This window comes from Canis lupus, chromosome 12 (genome assembly GCF_011100685.1).
Source record: "Canis lupus familiaris isolate Mischka breed German Shepherd chromosome 12, alternate assembly UU_Cfam_GSD_1.0, whole genome shotgun sequence".
Classification (NCBI taxonomy): Eukaryota; Metazoa; Chordata; class Mammalia; order Carnivora; family Canidae; genus Canis; species Canis lupus.
This window is the reverse complement of record NC_049233.1, coordinates 48,488,569-48,506,873: the sequence shown is the minus strand read 5'-3', so window position 1 is coordinate 48,506,873 and position 18,305 is coordinate 48,488,569. Positions and strand designations below refer to the sequence as shown.

At 43.1% G+C, this 18,305-nt stretch overlaps 1 protein-coding gene across 4 annotated transcripts in view; it reads left to right on the top strand.

Moving 5' to 3' along the window:
• The window catches only part of RNGTT (RNA guanylyltransferase and 5'-phosphatase), a 362,370-nt gene that overhangs the window by 15,521 nt on the left and 328,544 nt on the right, over nucleotides 1-18,305 (top strand). For 2 of the 4 annotated variants that reach the window (XR_005368010.1, XM_038554710.1), the window contains exon 1: nucleotides 16,064-16,358. The exons of 1 other annotated variant lie outside the window; for it this stretch is intronic. Coding sequence is in view for 2 of the 3 variants with exons in the window: in XM_038554710.1 (XP_038410638.1) it covers nucleotides 16,295-16,358 (64 nt within the window). In the remaining variant the exon portion in view is untranslated. Of the gene's footprint in view, nucleotides 1-16,063; nucleotides 16,359-18,305 lie in introns of those variants that run through there. One more of the 4 variants, XM_038554708.1, reaches the window with a different exon arrangement.

The window sequence follows — 18,305 nt, the reverse complement described above, 5'->3', positions numbered from 1 at the left end:
GGAACACATGAGGTCAGTGTAGAAATAATTCAGGTATATTTTCTTTCTCTGATTTTGGTTTGCAAGGCAGCAGTGGCAGATTTTAGGAAAAACAGTTCTTAGAAGACAGTGATTGGTTCAGGTACTGTTTCTAGGTGGGTGATTGGGCCAAAGACTGATTCTAGGCAGCTGATTGGCCTGGAATCCGTTTCCAGGCTGTCTAGCCAGTAGATTGCCTTGTCTCCAAGGGTTATTCAATCTGCAAAGTGATAACAGGTCTCAGAAGCTTGTGTGGAATGATAATTTTTTCCCCATTACAGAGGCTCATTGAAGAAAATACCAGTATTTTAAGGATGACTCATAGGCATGTTGTACATTTTTTTGATCCAACTTTGCTAAGGGTTATGAATTGCTTATAAGGCAGAAGCTTCCTAAAGGATTTTTTTTGTAAGTTGAGGAGTGGCTGGAGCCATTCCATGAGAAATTTCCAGCTGTTAAAAGGGCAACTTTAAACTATTCAGTGCAGTTTAACTGTTGGACTATTTCCTGCCTTTTCCTTCTCTTTCTCAAGAGTGGATGAAGCTGCTCTCAGTTTACTATCAGGAGGAAAAACAGATAGAGTAAGAAATGATGCAATAATAGTGAAAGAAATCCAAGGGAGAAGGTAAAAAAAAAAAAATCACTATAATGCCATGATCTTAATATTTAACTATTTTCATTTTTGCATATTTTTATTCTAACCTAAAGTCAATATTATTTGGATGATTATGTATGTATGTAAAATTTAAGGTTTAACTGTCTAACCATATATTTTTTACGTTTTTATTTAAATTCCAGTTAGTTAACATACAGTGTAATACTAGTTTCAGGTGTACAATATAGTGACTTAACCCTTCCATACAATACCTGGTGCTCATCACAACAGGTGCCCTCCTTCATCCCCATCTTCCCCTTTAGCCCACCCCTTCGCCTCCCTGCTGGTAACCATCAGTTTGCTCTCTACAGTTAGGTCTCACCATATTTTTAAAATGGTGCTCTCAGTTTCTTTATTCTTTTTTTTTTTTTTTTAATTTTTTTTTTAATTTTGTTTATTTATTTATGATAGTCACAGAGAGAGAGAGAGGCGCAGAGACACAGGCAGAGGGAGAAGCAGGCTCCATGCACCGGGAGCCCGATGTGGGATTCGATCCCGGGTCTCCAGGATCGCGCCCTGGGCCAAAGGCAGGCGCCAAACCGCTGCGCCACCCAGGGATCCCCCAGTTTCTTTATTCTTACTGGCTTACCAAGTTCCTTTGAAAGTATGATGATGTAACATGATTTATGAGCAAATGTTATGTTTTTATCTTCAGAATCAATGAATATATATATTTAAAGATTTTATTTATTTATTCATGAGAGACACAGAGAGAAAGAGAGGCAGAGACACAAGCAGAGGGAGAAGCAGTCTCCTCTCAGGGAGCCTGATGTGGGACTCGATTCTGGGTCTCCAGGGTCACGCCCTGGGTTGAAGGCAGCGCTAAACCGCTGAGCCACCTGGGCTGCCCTCAATGAATATTTTTAAGTGGCGTGCACACACAATATTCATTTTACATGCTTATCTCATTTCAAAAATAACAACAATAATCAGCATTTACGGAGAGGCCACGTTGTGGCTCTAGGCTCTGTTTTAGGCCTTGAGATATGATTAGGAAGAAAACAGACAAAATCTTTCTCTAGTAGGGAAAGATAAGTAATAACAACGCTGGATGGCACAGAATGCTTCTGGGCTCTCTGTGTTTACACATATTAACTCATTTCACTCTGGTAGCAATCCTGTGAAGTAGGTACTATCATCATCTCTATTTCCTAGGGGAAGAAAGCAGTGAACAGAGTTCAGTGACTTGGTGAAGGTCATGCAGTTAGTAACCTTGGGGCTGGGATTTGTGGCTCTATAGATTGTATGCTTAACTGTGATGCTATTCTGTTTCTCCATAATCACCTCATTTCTACTTACTCTGCTGATGCAGGTAATCAAAGGTTTTTTTCTTTTTTTCTTTTCTAAGATTTTATTTATTCATTTGAGAGACAGAGAGGGAGAGAGAGAACAAATGGGGAGGGAGGGGCAGAAGGGGAAGGAGAGGGAGAAGCAGATGCCCTGCTGAGCAGAGGGCTGGACTCAGTAGATCCCAGGACCCCAGGATCTTGACCTGAGCCAAAGGCAGATACTTACCCAACTGAGCCACCCAGATGCTGCATCAAAAGTTTTTCTTTATTCAAATATTTTAAATTTTTACTTCAAATATTTAATATTTTTCTACAAGGCTTTGGATAAGTATTATTGCCAACACTCTTTTTTTTTTTTTTTTTAAAGGATTTTATTTATTTATTCATGAGAGGCACAGAGAGAGAGAGAGGCAGAGACACAGGCAGAGGGAGAAGCAGGCTCCATGCAGGGAGCCTGACATAGGACTCCATCTCAGGTCTCCAGGATCAGGCCCTGGGCTGAAGGTGGCACTAAACTGCTGAGCCACTGGGGCTGCCCCTTGCCAACACTTTCCAATGACAAGATACTCTGTGCCTGGTACCCAGGGAAAATAAAATGAAATCTTTGGTTTGGTGTACTTGCATTGATTTTGCCTCAAAATAAAATGACAGGTACATAAATGTTTATAGCCTCAAATTAGAAAGTGATACAGTGAAGTAGTTACCAACCTTCTCTGAACTGTAGAATCACCTAGAGGGGCTTTATTTATTTTTATTTTTATTTTTATTTTTCGTAACCTAGAGGGGTTTTAAAATATGACACCTGGGTCCCTCTTTCAGGGATTCTGACTCAATTGGTCTGGAGTGGGTTAAGGCACCAGTACTTAGCTAGTATGGTAATCTGGCAAAGTTATAGAATATTTAAAATCCAGATACTTAAAATCATAGTCACTGTTAAAAGCATAGTTTGAATCAGATTGACTTGGATTAAATCCCATGTCTGCTACTCATTAGCTGTGTGGTTATGGGTTATGGGTTAAGTTTTTGTGTGGGAAGAAAAATTCTCCTTTGCCCTATTAGGGTCTACAGTTGTGCTTAAGACTTAAAATGACATAAGACTGGCTCACAGGAGAAGAGCAAACAGATTTTATTAAATCTTCACATGTACGAGAGAGCTTTCGCAAGAAAATGCAGACTTGAAGAAGTGACCAGAACAGGAAGTTTTTATACCTTTTTGGCCATAAATACCACACATTTGTGGAGAAGTGACATGACTAAAGGGTTTGGTGAGGGGGCCGAGAGTTGTGAGCACGTGGCTAGGAGATACAAGGGGAGGAAACCAGTGAAAGATAAGGGTTATTTAATTTTGTTTGTACACACCCGTTTCTGAGCTGACTCCTAGTCTTCTGGTGATAAGAATGTTCCTCTCTTCCTGGTACAGGGAGGGTACTTTTTCTATGGGAAATTTTGTGGTTTTGTGGTTTTTAGGTAGTAAAGGGGAGATCAGGAAGCTCTTCCTTTATCTGCTATTTCTCAAATGCTTTCAGCTCAAAATAATCAATAGCCCAAGCAGTATAATTTGGCTGGCATGTCCTGAACGCCTTCATTTCTAAACCTGCGCTTCTCTTTTCTCATCTGTAAAATGGAAATAATTATTTACCTTTTAGAATCGTTGTTGTAGGGGCACCTGGGTGGCTCAGTTCGTTAAGTGTCTGCCTTTGGCTCAGGTCATGATCCCAGGGTCCTGGGATCCATCCCCCCACCCCCTGCTCATGCTCACTTGCTCTCTTGTGCGCTCTCTCTCTCTCAGTCTCTCTCAAATAAATAAATAAATAAATAAATAAATAAATAAATAAATAATCTTAAGAAAAAAAAAAGAATTGTAAGAATTAAAGAGAATATGCAAGAAAATAATTTTCACAGTCCTGGCACAAATTTTTTTTTTTTTTTAATTTTTATTGATTTTATGATAGTCACAGAGAGAGACAGAGAGGCAGAGACACAGGCAGAGGGAGAAGCAGGCTCCATGCACCGGGAGCCCGACGTGGGAATCGATCCCGGGTCTCCAGGATCGCGCCCTGGGCCAAAGGCAGGCGCCAAACCGCTGCGCCACCCAGGGATCCCTCCTGGCACAAATTGTGTCTAATTAATGGTTACTATTTTACATTCATGAATTAATTCACTCAGCAAATACTTGATGAGCACCTACCATGTTCCAGGCATTGTTCTAGGTGCTGGGGATACAGCACTGAGCAGAACTGACAAGGGTCTTGCCCTCAAAGTGTTACTTTGGATTTTTTTTTAGCATGAATAAAATGTTTAATCTCATGGTATTTTTTTCTTTAAAGATTTATTTATTTATTCAAGAGACAGAGAGAGAGAGAGAGAGAGAGAGAGAGACATAGACAGAGTGAGAAGCAGGCTCTTTACAGGAGCTTGATGAAGGGCTCAATCCCAGATTCCGGGATTGCGACCTGAGCCTAAGGCAGCTGCCCAACCACTGAGGCACCCAGGCATCCCCTCATGGTATTTTTATTACTCTACCTTATAATAGGTCATCTGAACTTGGGAACCCGTCCTTCCCTGCCCTCAGAGGGCACGCTCCCCTCAGTTGTCCCCTCTTCTCTGTCTCTACTGGCCCTTTGAGGTATTCATGGAAATGTAATCTTTTTTTCTTTTCATATTAAAAAAAATCCCTGAATCAAACCCTTTGGCTTCAAGTTATCCAACAATTACTGCCTTAACTCTTACTCCTTTTGCTTCACAGGCAGGTACAAGTATTAGCTGCACTCAGTCTCCACTCTGTCCACCTCTTCCCTTCTAATTCACGCTGCAGAATACTGTAATCAGACTTCTGTCTCCATTAAAATTACACCATTGCATTTAGGCCTTTGGACATACAGCCCCCATTATGCCCCCAACCCACCCCTAACTTGGCTCAGCTTAAATGTGCCTTTCTCTTGGAAGCTTGCCCCCCTGACTTTTCAAGATTCAGATTCTGTGGAAGGGTGGGCAGCTCCTGCACTGTGGTGTTTACACTGATTTTTTTTTATGTATCCTAAACTGGCCAAGTAAAGTCATTGAGGTCAGGGCATTGTCATGTTCATTACTACTGTTCTCCTCCTTGGATGGTATTTGGCACATAGCAAGGTGCTAAATCATATTTTTAAATAAATCAAGGTGGGGGGTCCTGGGTGGCTCAGTTGGTTAAGTGTCTGACCTTTTTTTTTTTTTAAGATTGTATTTATTGAGAGAGAGAGAGCACATGAGCAAGAGGGGTGGGCAAAAGGAGAGGGAGAAGCAGACCCTCTGCTGAGAACTAAGCCACCCAGGGGCCCCAAGTGTCTGACTCTTGGTGTCAGCTTAGGTCTTGATCTCAGGTTGTGAGTTCAAGCTCCACACTGGGGCTAAAAAAAAAAAAAAGAATCAATACATGAGTAATAAATAATAAAGTAATAAAGTCGTTCCTAATAAATAATAAGCTTTTAATGGTTCAACAATGTGTCTTCATCTTTATAATCTCTGGATTTCCTCACACACAGTCAGCAATCAATAGAAATGTGAATAGAATGGAGTAGACTTAAAGAGCACTTTTTCTGAGCATACCCTAAGGCCCAATTTAAGATAACCATTCTAGAAGTGAGTCAATGACCTCTGAAGTTAGCTTTCTGTAGAATCCAAATCTGGAGTTTTGAAATATGTCACCAGGAACTTCAGATGTTCCCTAACCATCAACCTGCCTCAATGTACTACAGTGATCCCAAGCTTATCCCGCTTCCTTCTTTCCTCTTCTTTTTTTTTTTTTTTTAATTTTATTTATTTATGATAGTCATCAGAGAGAGAGAGAGAGAGAGAGAGAGAGAGAGAGATAGAGGCAGGGACACAGGCAGAGAGAGAAGCAGGTTCCATGCACCAGGAGCCCGACGTGGGATTCGATCCCAGGTCTCCAGGATCGCGCCCTGGGTCAAAGGCAGGCGCCAAACCGCTGCGCCACCCAGGGATTCCCCTTTCCTCTTCTTTTATCTACAGCATAGACACACTTCTTGCTTACAGATTCATATACACATTGAGCCATGAAGTAGGGTAAGAAGGCAGTGTGGTGAGCTGAAAAGTGCTTGCCAGTTAGAGTCAAGAGACACTGGCTATGTTCCTGTCTGTCATAACCTTTCTGGAGACTTTGTCTCTTTATCTGCGATGAGGGAAAATATCTTCCCTATCTAATTCACCAAGTTTTTGTAGGCTCAGATGAGTTAACACAGATGAAAACGCTCTTGTAAATCGTAAAGCACTGCACCACGTAAAAGCAAAATTTCTCAATTGATCTTAAGTACATGCTATAGTTTAATAGCTCCCTAGCAAGGAAACTGCAAAGAGATTAAAGTGTTCCTGTATGGAGAGGGTATAGAAATCTAGAAGTTATGTATTTGGGAACAGGATGCTGTACCTGTTTCTCAGCATGGAATTAGGTAAAGATTAATTTTGCATTGGAACAGCTTCATACTAGATGCTATGCTGGAAGTCTGGGGTGACTTCCGTCTGAGATGCACGGTGTGCTGTTAATCAAGAATTAAAAACAATTGACTTAAGAAGGAAACGAGCCAATATATTAGCAGCTGATAGCTGGAATAACAAAGTTTCATCCCTCCATAAAATCTGCTAGGCTTCAATTAATCTAAAATATAAAGCATGAAATATAGATGAATACCAAACAACTGAGTTCCTTTCAAATTGATAGCTACCAGTGAATATTTTAAACAGCAAGCACTGTTGTGGACATATGGTTTGCCCATTTCTTAGTTTTCCCTTGCAGATGTTAGAGTTATTAGCTTTCCACAATAGAAAGGCTCTACAGTGTGGCTCTCCAATCGGCAGAACGGGCAGCATGAGCATCAACTGGGGAGCAGGGAGCATGTTAGAAATGCAGAATCTCAGCCCTACCGCAAACCTAGTGAATTAGAATCTGCATTTAACAAGATCCCAGGGATTGGGTGCATTTAAATGTAATGCACTCTGCCTTAAGGACCACTTAATCATTTTTCAAATGGAAAAACAAAAAATCAGGTCTTGAAGGGTGATTTCCCCTCCTCAAGGTAGAGCTTGGATGAAAAATGAAGATTTCCTGACTGCTGGCAGGTTCCAGCATCGCACGCACATCACCTCATAGCCTGGTTTCTGGACTTGTTGGCTGTGAGGCTTTGGGCAAGTTACTGAACTTCCCTGAGTCTGTTCCCTCATCTATAAAATGGAGATGATAGCAATGTCTACTTCCAGAAAGGTGAGGATGAACTCAAATTGGAAAACCTCTGAACACTTTGTGCCAGGTAAAGCACAATTCACAGTTTTATTTTATTATTCTCAAATGCAAACACAGACAATGTTCAGCATAATTTAAAGCAGGGGTAAGTGTTTTATGGCACGCAGAAGCAGATAGCTATTTGTATCTCTGAAAACCATCATGACTTGGCAGTAATGTTTAGAAAGCATTTTCTTATTTTTCCTCTTAATCTCTTGTATTTTCCATTGAAGGAAGTTATATAAACTGCACAACAGAGACACTGTCCTAGTCACTGTTATTTAATCATCTTGTAGGTTAGACTGACCTCTGTTATTATGAATTTGGTGAACCACGGCCAAATTCAGCCCTTGGAACAGGCCCACACATACGTAATTGAAGAACCTGACTCACTGACCTACTTTCTGGGTCAACACAACAAATAGAAGGCTGGATTACTTAGTTTTTGGCTCCATCTAGTGGCCAGGATGCAGCTCAATTTTGAGGTGTAGAGAAATCCTTGGGAATTGTAGTTCATGTTTATAATTCAAATACATCCAACTTCTCATCATTCAGAAGAAATGATCCAATATACACACTTGTAATGCTCTTTATTTGAAATAATAGGCTTAGGATTCTTGGAGCTGGTCAGAAAGTTGGAGACCTTTGTAATTAAAACAGGAAGACTGGAGTCATCTTTGATGCTTCCCTCATGAGATATGTCCATTCTGTCATCAAACCCTAAACATTTAATTCCTCAAAACATTATCCAGCCATATGTGCTTATTTAAACCTTCCTGTGGGACTGGACTGTATGCTTAGTGAAGGAAGGTATTGGGTATTCCTTCAGACTCTAGATTTTGCTCCCTTGTAGTACCTGGGAGAAAAATGGCTATAGGTGGACCCAGAGAGAAAAGTTCTGAGCAATAGGGTTTCCAGCCACACAAAAGCAAAGCCCTTTCCCTACAGTGTGGCCAATGATCAGTAGAGAGCTGAAGAAGCTATGTCAGGTGGTCTGTGACAAAAGGCCATCCTGGCCTGGAGATGTGTTGTCTGAGCTCCTGGAACCAAGACACAATTCTAGGTATAGCAGTGGGGGAAGCCCCAAGAATGACAGAGCTAAAATCTCCTACTGAAGAGTAGCTCTTTGTCAGAGGATTATTTTGAACAGGTTATTTTTGAGAAACTGCAGACACAGGAGAAATTCTGAAAACAGAGTAGAAGTTACCATTCTGCAAGGGAAATTTACCACTCATAGAGGAAAGGAAATCCCCATTGAAGAGCAGACTCCTTCTTGGTATCAGGAAGAGAAAGATAAGTCTAAAATCACAAGAGACATTAACAGAGAAGACAGCCATTTAAATCTGCATAACAAAGCTTACCTTTTACTCTGCTTTCCATGGTCCCCCCGCATAACTGCACATCATCCAACCCCCAACATCTTTCTTTTGTCTTTACCTGAAGACGGTATTTAAGGTGGTGGCTTGGGATTTCTGGGGGGAGGAGTTACCCTCGGTTTCCCTGAGTGTCCCCCATCTACACCTGAGGCACGCATGTTAATCAATTTCCCCTTTTGTTAATCTGTCTCTTATTATGGGAGATAGTATCCCAAAACTCAGAAGAGTAGAGGAAACATTATTTTTCCACCCCTACACTACCTATTTAGCAGGAAGGAATTCAGAATAAGATTAAGTTGGTCTAGAGGAGATAAAGATGTAATATCCTTGCACACAGGTCTGTGGCCAGGGAATCAGATCTATGTAGGAGCCTGTTTAGTGTTGGGTATATATTTGTTCCCCCGGAACTGGAGTTATTTCCTGTTAAGTCCTTGTTGGGGAATTGATGTTATGTGAATTAAACAAGGAGGCCGTTAGACTGAGGTGGCTCTAATCCCATGGTGGACTACATGAGCAAACCAAAATCTAAGCCTGTAAATGCCTCCGGGTCATGAAATCAAAATGCTAAGGACCACTAATCACAGCCAACTAGGCTTTAAACTACAGCCAGTCAAATAATTTATTTTCTTTGCTTCTATACTGCTCTGTAGAAAAAGTCTTTCCCTTGGCTCTTGTCTCCATAGTGCTCCAAACCGTTTCCAGTTTGGTAAGCCCCAATTCAAAACAGTTTTTCCTCAAATAAACTTTTAACATTTTTAATATGTCTCAGATTATCTTTTAACAAGGTGCAGCCATGAATTTGGACATTTAGAAGTTTCAAGACTAGCTGGAGCCTCCGAGAAGAACAGGTGTGAAAGCATGCCACTAAAGACCTGAAACTCTTCAAGCAGGCTCCGTGCTGTTGGTAGAAAGCTGGAAGAGAGGGTAGTTTTGGGTTTGCTCATATATTTCATTTTCTGCAGTTACTAGCAGTATACAAAACAAGGGAGGGACACGAAGGTGATTTTTAAGGCCTCTGTCTCAGTTTCTGACTTTCTAAAAAAAAACTGCATGATCCTCTGAGAGAGGAAGACATTGTTAGGGAGCAAGAACTCCTGTCCCCTTCAAGGTCCTTCTAGCTGGACTAAGAATCAAATTGACACGAGACAGATAAATGAGAAAATAAAATTTAATAGCGTACATGTGGGGAATCTACAGGGACATGGAAACTCCAAAGACTGTCAGGCAAAATGGGGTCTATATGTCATCCTGAACTAAGGAGAAAGGGGTAGGGACCTGGGACTTCAGAGGAAAGGAATGCAATTCCTTGGGTGATAAGAAGAAGAGCAGATGATAGGCAATTAGATGTTTGCCCTGCTCTGGGAACTCCCCTGCCCCCCAGTTTAGGTTCTTCCATGCAGTTAAGGGAGAGACAAACGCTTCTCCAGAGTCTGCAGGGTCTCAATTGCCTTCAGCTCAGAATAATTTCATGCCAAAGTGGCCCATGTTGGAGTGGCCTGCTCTTGGCCCCTGTAACATATGGCAGCCAAATTCCTGGGCTCAGAAAAGCTTGTTTCTGCAAGCCTGGACATGCTTCCAGACAGAAGTCAGGGTGGATGTTAGGGGTTGAACAGTCTCAAAAGATACGTTGAACTTCTAAAGTCTGGTACTTGTGAACATGACCTTATCTGGAAATAGGGTCTTTGCAGACAGAATCAAGCTTAAAGGAGGTTATACTAGAATAGGGTAAGCCCTAATACAATATGACTGGGGTCATATGAAGAGGGAAAGTAGGACATAGCCACATAGAGACAGGAGAATGTCATATGAAGACACAGACATGGGGGGATGTGGACCATGTGAAGATACAGGCAGAGGCTGGGACCAAGGAATGACTGGGACTACCAGTGGCTGGAAGAAGCAAGGAGAATCTTTTGGAGGCTTTGGAAAAAGCGTGGCTCTGTTATGTTTGATTTTGGACTTCTAGCCTTCAGAAATGTGAGAGAATACTTTTCCGTTGTTTTAAGCCCAGTCTGTGGCCTTTTGTCAGTGGAAGAGGCCTTCCTCTGATGGAAGATGAACCTTTGGGTCTAAGGGCATTTTCTGCAGATGTGGTTCACCTCAGCAACAGGAACAGTAAACCCCTATCATAAATAAATAAAAAAAAATTAAAAAAAAAAGGGATCATTGGGTGGTGCAGCAGTTTGGCCCCTGCCTTTGGCCCAGGGCGCGATCCTGGAGACCTGGGATCGAATCCCACGTCGGGCTCCCAGTGCATGGAGCCTGCTTCTCTCTCTGCCTATGTCTCTGCCTCTCTCTCTCTCTCTCTCTCTGTGTGACTATCATAAATAAATAAAAAAATTAAAAAAAGGAACAGTAAACCCTTGGGCAGTGAGGACTATGGCAGATACTTGAATTAATGCTTGCCACCTGAAGAAATATCTAACTCGGCCTTTGAGGATCTAAATGCTCTTAAAGTAAACGGTGATGTAGTACTAATGGCTGAATATAGGAGTTCTTTAGAACAGACTCTTGGGCACTGAAACCCTGAGAATGTCCCAGGTAAATTTCCCTTTATTTATTTATTTATTTATTAAAGATTTTTATTCATTTATTCATGAGAGACAGAGAGAGAAAGGCAAAGACACAGGCAGAGGGAGAAGCAGGCTCCATACAGGGAGCCTGATGTGGGACTCGAACCTGGGTCTCCAGAATCACACCCTGGGCTGAAGGCAGCACTAAATCGCTGAGCCACCCGGGCTGTCCCTTAAATTTCCCTTTAAAAGGCCTTGGGATGTGTATTATGCTAAGCAAAATAAGTCAGTCAGAGAAAGACAAATACTATATTATTTCACCCATAGGTAGAATTTAAGAAATAAAACACATGAACATATGGGAAAGGGGAAAAAAAGAGAGGGGAAACAAACCATAAGAGACTCTTTAGAGAATAAACTGATGGAGGGAGGTGGATGGGGGATGGGCTGGATGGGGGATGGGTATTAAGGAGGGGATTTATTAGGATGAGCACTGGGTATCGTAGGTAGGTGATAAACCAGTGAACTCTACTCCTGAAATCAATATTACACTGTATGTTAACTAACTAGAATTTAAATAAAAATTTGAAAAAAAAATAAAAGGGCTTGGGAAAATTTGTCTGCATTTATACCTTTAGGGACTTTGTTCCGGAGGGTGCTGGCTCCAAGAGCTTTAGATCCAGAAAGCATGGATTAGAGCAGAGGCAGATCCAGGTTTTTAGGGGTCCTTATATTAGTTTCTTAGAGCTGTTATAAAGAAAGTACCTCAAAATGAGAGGCTTAAAAAAACAAATGTATTGTCTCACATTGGAGGCTGGAAGTCCAAAATCAAGCTGTAGTCAGGGTCGTGTCTTATCTGACAACCACAGAGGAGAATTTTCCTTGCTTCTTCTAGCGTCTGGTATCTGCTGGCAATCCTTAGTATTCCTTGACTTATAGACCCATCTCTCTAGTCACATAGCTGTCTTCTCGCTGTGTCTTTACGACATCTTTCTTCTGTGCAATCCTGTCTTTATGTCCAAATTTCCCCTTATCATACGACACGAGTCATACTGAATTAGGGACCACCCCAATGACCGAATTTTTTTTTTTTATTTTTTTTTATTTTATTTATGATAGTCATACAGAGAGAGAGAGAGAGAGAGGCAGAGACACAGGCAGAGGGAGAAGCAGGCTCCATGCACCGGGAGCCCGACGTGGGATTCGATCCCGGGTCTCCAGGATCGCGCCCTGGGCCAAAGGCAGGCGCCAAACCGCTGCGCCACCCAGGGATCCCTTTTTTTTTTTTTTTTTTTATTATTATTATTTTTTATTTTATTCAATGACCGAATTTTAACTTGATTACCTCTGTAAAGATCCTATTTCCAAATAAGGTTGAATTCTGAGGTACTAAAAGGGTTTGGATTTCAACATGTCTCTTTGCCCACAATTAAACCAGTAACAGGCCTGAACTTATATAACTTGTATGGGTCCTCTTTAAGATTAAAAATATAGGGGCACCTGGCTGGCTCAGTTGGAAGAGCATGCAACTCTTGATCTTGGGATCGTGAGTTCAAGCCCCACATTGGGTGTAGAGATTACTTAAAAATAAAAATCTTAAAAAAAATATTAAAAATATAAAATAACAAACACCGTTTTAGGCCTCAGAGCTTGTGTGAATAAGAAGCTTCAGAGTCCTCTTTTGGTTTACATTAGAGTAGCTATTGGTGGGTATGAATTGGACTACAAAGAAGTCACATCATACCTACATTTGACTCATACGAACTTACCTGTACCCATGTAGGCATGCAAGAAAGAGAGAGAGAGGCTATTATTGTTCTGCTTCTTGAACCTATGCCCTTGAGGAAGATGAGAAGTTCAGACTGGAGAATCTGGCTGTGAAAAGTGTGTCTGTTGTTCAAAGATTGCTTGTATGTGACCCTAAATGCTAGTCAGTGACTTCATTTGGAGTTCAAATGAAGAAACAGCAGTGGAGGACAGTTTGGAGTTTGTCTTCTTTTGCCCCATATCTTGAATTTAGAACCTAAACCTCTCTGTGAGATGTGACACATGTTTCTCCTTTGCTCAAGGTTAACCTAAGGTGATCTCTTTCTGACCTTCTTCTATGTACTATAGCTGGTAAAGCCCAAGCAGCAGGCCGAGGCAGTGGGTCACCAGAATGAGAAAGGGAGCCAGTCACAGGTGGCATCATAGCGCTTGTCAGCTAGGGAAGATGGGAATTGATCAAAAAAGCGAATAGCACTTGCTGACATTTTGCCAACCTCTGGGAAGCCAGGTAGGAGCATCCTTCCATACATGCTGGTGTTCTGGCTGTCAGAATGAACAGATTTGGCTCTTCATGAGCCATTGATGGAGATGCGGGGAGCAGGAGACTCAACTCCATGGCAAGGCTTAAGGGGGCAACAGAGGGGGATTTCTGCAATAGTCTTTAATAGTGGGGCATAAATACTTGCTGGTGAAAAAATTAGGAATAAAATCTCTTGCCAATCTGGAGAATCCTCCCCACAAATGCAGAAAAGAAAGAACACACTTTTGTTATTGGATGCACATGAAATCAGATTGCAATTAGCTTCACAGGTAATCCTTTAATGAGACTGCAAAAAGAGAAAAAAAATCTCACCCTTTCCTACAGCCAAGCACATATACTGCATAGATTATATGTTCCCAAGATAAATGATAACCCGTAGTCATCTAAAGAGGATTTGGCAGTACCATTTGTTATTCGTTCTTTCGTAGTTCATCCTAAATTCATTTGGTAATTGGCATGGCCCTTTTGTCAGTTATTTGCCATTGTTTGAAAGAACAACAAACTTTTCTTAACTCTATGGGTTTCTTAACTCTTGCAGTTACAGCTCAAGTCACTTTGGGCTAAATTCCCGTGGTGACAGGTAGGTAGGGGGGCCATCTCCCTTCTTGTTTGCAGAGATGGCTCCCAGGCCCTAAGAAAAACATTCCTGTGTGGTAAGACAGGCAAGAGGTCCACTGAACTGCTGAAAAGATTTATACACACATCAAAGTGAAGAGGCAGGATTTACAAATACAAGCTTTCTCCAGAGAATGTTCTAGGAAACGGCGGGGGTGGGGGGAGTCTCTTTGCTTTTTGTCAACAGGGAAAATTCAGTCTTATTTTCATTTACCGTTACATGTTTCCTTATTGGCAAAATGGATGTTTGAGGGAAGAATTCACCCATGAAGATCAATAAAGAGTAGGTTAAGACGTATTTGTGAGGGTGGGTTAGGGGTTTTAAGAAACCAGGGAGGTGTCATGTTGGTTCCTCTGTGGGCATCTATTTTTCCTCTTGCAGAAAAGCAGAGATGTGGGAGTAGGAGAAAGATTCCTGGTAGGGAGAAACTGCCCAGTCACGTGGATGCCACCTTCCTACTCTACTCTCCTTTGTGGGGTGAGGGAAGCCACGAGGTCCTTTCGATCTATGGGCACTAAGGATGGAGAGGGCATGACTAGATAGTGACGTAAAAATGAGGCACACACGTAAAACTGAGGCCTCACAACCAATTACAGCTGCTCATCACTGGTATGAAGGCTCTGGGAATCTCTCCTTGTGCCTAGGCCTGAGCTCTCTGGGTGGACACAATGTGTCTGAGGGGGACAGTCTCCAATGGGAGTCACCCCCAGAAAGAGAAAGTGAGACATTATCACAGGATTAGGCTCACCTTTTCCATCTTTAGAGATTTGGGGGATCAAACACTTCACCACTCTGAGATGCATTCACTTTGCCAGCAGAGAAGAGAATTATCTAGGTACACCGTTAGTCTGTAAGGAAAGGGAATCTTATCTTATCCTGTGGGGAGAGGTGTGACACATTCACACACATTCACATAAAGGTCTCAAGATGTGACAGCAAGGGCAGCCTGGGAGTGTGACCTAACTCAGGCTCTCTCAAGGCAGAGAGCCATTGGGCCTCTCTATTTATGGGAGAATTCTGCGTCTTACTGAGAGGGTCCAGGCATTCAGGGGCTGAGCTGCCCTGCAAGTTTCACACCTACCCTTTAAAATTTACACCACCCACCGACTGCACCATCTTGCAGTTCAAATATAGCACTGGTGTTTAAGACCAAACTGTTACATTACAATCAACTTTCCCTTATCCAGCTTTATGTTTCATACTGGTAATAACAGTCTTATTACGGGATGGAGTTTACAAAATGCTCCCAACTCGAAGGGAAAGACCATTTGTTTGGGAAGGCAAAGGACGCCGCCAGGTAGTGGTACTCCACAGGGCAATTCCTGCCTTTTGCCAAGCTATTCACGTTAGTAACTTTGAGACAGGGACCCCCTGAAACTCCCAAACACTCTGAAACTTTGCTCCAGAAATGTACAAACAAAAGTCTGGAAGAACGCTCTGGGATTAATTTCAGATACTTCTTGGGTCCTTATTAGTACTCGCTCCACGCCCCCCCGCCCCGCCCCGCCCCGCGCCCCAACCCAAAGAGAAAGTCTTCATTTCTGGCATTCCAATTTCTCGCCCTTAGAATTTCTGGAAAGCAGGTTCCCTGATCCACGTCAGGGAGCACTTCCCAAATTCCAGATCAAACCCAGACCCCGCTGGGACGCCAAGCCTGCCAGGAAAAAGAGCGATCAGGACCTAACAGTGGTGGGAAGGACCCTTGCATCACTAAAACAGATGCTTTTGTGGAGGCTGCGGATCACTCTGCGCGTGGACAGAGTCTCGGCTTCTCTACGTCTCCCGAGATGACGATTAGCGGTCCAGGTGCGAAGAGAAGATACGTGTCCTTCAGCGGGAACCCGCGCAGGACCACCCGCGCTTGCGCAAAGCTGTCCTAAGAGCGCGCGGCCTGCTCGGCGGGGGGCGGGGCTACGGATGACGGGCCCCGCCCACTCGCCGAGGCTTTAACTCCTTGCCATCCCTCTAACGGGCTTTTCCGTCTTTCCCTCTGACCTCGGAAGAAGGGGGCGGGGCCTCTGGGGGGCGGAAGTAGCAGTGCATTGTGGGCTCGCTCGGAGCGGCGGAGTTGAGCCTGAATGGAAGTGGCGCGCCGCCTCTGACGTTTCCCGGGTAGGAGCTGCTGGGATCCCGACCCCTGCTGGGATTCGGAAGCCTCGGACCCCCGTGCGGAGCCGACCGCGCGGAGGCGGCGACGTTGGCGCGGCGAGCGTTGGTGGAGGCGGCGGCTTTGCGCGGCCCCGAGACATGGCTCATAACAAGATCCCCCCGCGGTGGCTGAACTGTCCGCGGCGCGGTCAGCCGGTGGCAGGTAACTCGGACGGAGGGGTGTGGGGTGTTCGGGTCCCTGCATACCGGCGGGCCCGGGGGGCGGGGGGAGGCCTCTGAAGGGTTCTGTGCTTGTTAGTGGTATTTCAGGACCGAGGTGAGCTCGGTCGGATGAAGCTTCGGGGTTGAGTGTTTGGGAAAATGACTGGAGGGGGTGGGTCGGTGGGTGGGGGCACGTGTCACTGTCCGGGACGGCTGAGTATCGCGAACGGGAGAGCAGGCAGCAGGTTTGTGTGGCATAAGCTGAGGACCCAAGAACACTGTGGGCATTACGTTGAGGCTTAGTCAGAAGTTTGTGAACCTTCCAGGGCTCTCGGAAGGGGAAGGGACAAATGTCAGTCTTGAGATGGAGGGCTCAAGAGGAGAGGAAAGTTTCCCAGTGGTGAAATGGATCGACACTGAGACTGGAGTTTGTTTTTTATTTTTATTTATTTTTTAAAGGAGACTTCTATCTCTGAGCCCAAGGGGAAGTATTTTTTTTAAAAGATTTTATTTATTCATGAGAGTCACAGAGAGAGAGAGAGAGAGAGAGAGACAGACAGACAGACAGACGCAGACACACAGGCACAGGGATCCATGCAGGGAATCCGAAGTGGGACTTGATCCCGGGACTCCAGGATCACACCCTGGGCCGAAGGCAGGCGCCAAACCGCTGAGCCACCCTGGGATCCCTGGAGTTTGTTTTTTAAAAATGATTTTTATTTTGAATTTTTGCATCCTTATTGAGTTTGACGAACAGCAAACTTTAAAGTGCAGTTTGATTATTTTTTTAAATTTTTTTTTTTTTATTTATTTATGATAGTCACACAGAGAGAGAGAGAGAGAGAGAGGCAGAGACACAGGCAGAGGGAGAAGCAGGCTCCATGCACCGGGAGCCCGACGTGGGATTCGATCCCGGGTCTCCAGAATCGCGCCCCGGGCCAAAGGCAGGCGCCAAACCGCTGCGCCACCCAGGGATCCCGCAGTTTGATTATTGACCATGTACACAGACACACTTCCAATGAAACGCCCCTGAAACCATACCACAATCAAAATAGTGAACATAGCCATCACCTCTCAAAGTTTCCCCTGCCCCTTGTAATCCTTTTCTCCTCAGACAACCTCCTGTCATTATAGATTAGTTTGTATTTTCTATGACTTTTACAATAAATTGTTTATATACATTTGTTTGAAAGGGAGATCTCTATTCTTTTGCTCAGCATTATTATTTTGAGACTTACCGAGTTCTTGTATGTACGTATGTTCATCTCTTTTTATTGCTGAGTAGTAGTCCATTGTTAGGGCGGCACCGTGTTTGTTTATCCATTCACTTGTTAATAGTCATTTGGGTTGTTCCCAGATTTTGACTGTTACAAACTAACTCGCTATGAACATTCCTGTACAGTTGTATATATGGACATACACTTTCATTTCTCTTATGCAAATCTCTAGGAGATGCATGGATCATATGGTAGGTGAATGTTTAACCTTTTAAAAAAATGCCAACTATTTATCAAAGTCCTAACATTTTACATTCCCACCATTAATGTATGAGAGTTCTATGTGCTTCATATCCTCCCCATCACTTGGTATGATCAGTCTTTTTAATTTTACCCACTGTAATAGGTATTTAGTAATATTGTAGTTTGATGTTGAGCTTCTTGGCAAGTCACATATCTTCTGTGAAATGTCCAAATCATGTACTGATTTTTAAAAATTTTTTTAATTGGGCTTTTATCTTATTGATGAGTTCTTTATGTATTGTAAATACAAATTCTTTGTTGGATATATGCTTAAACATTTTTTTCTCCCATCTGTAGCTTGCCTGTGCCTGTTCATTTTCTTTTCTTTTTTAAGGCGTTTATTTATTTGAGGGAGAGAGAGCGAACGGGCATGGGCAGTGGGGAGGGGTAGAGGGAGAGGGAGAAGAGGACTCCCCAATGAGCAGGGA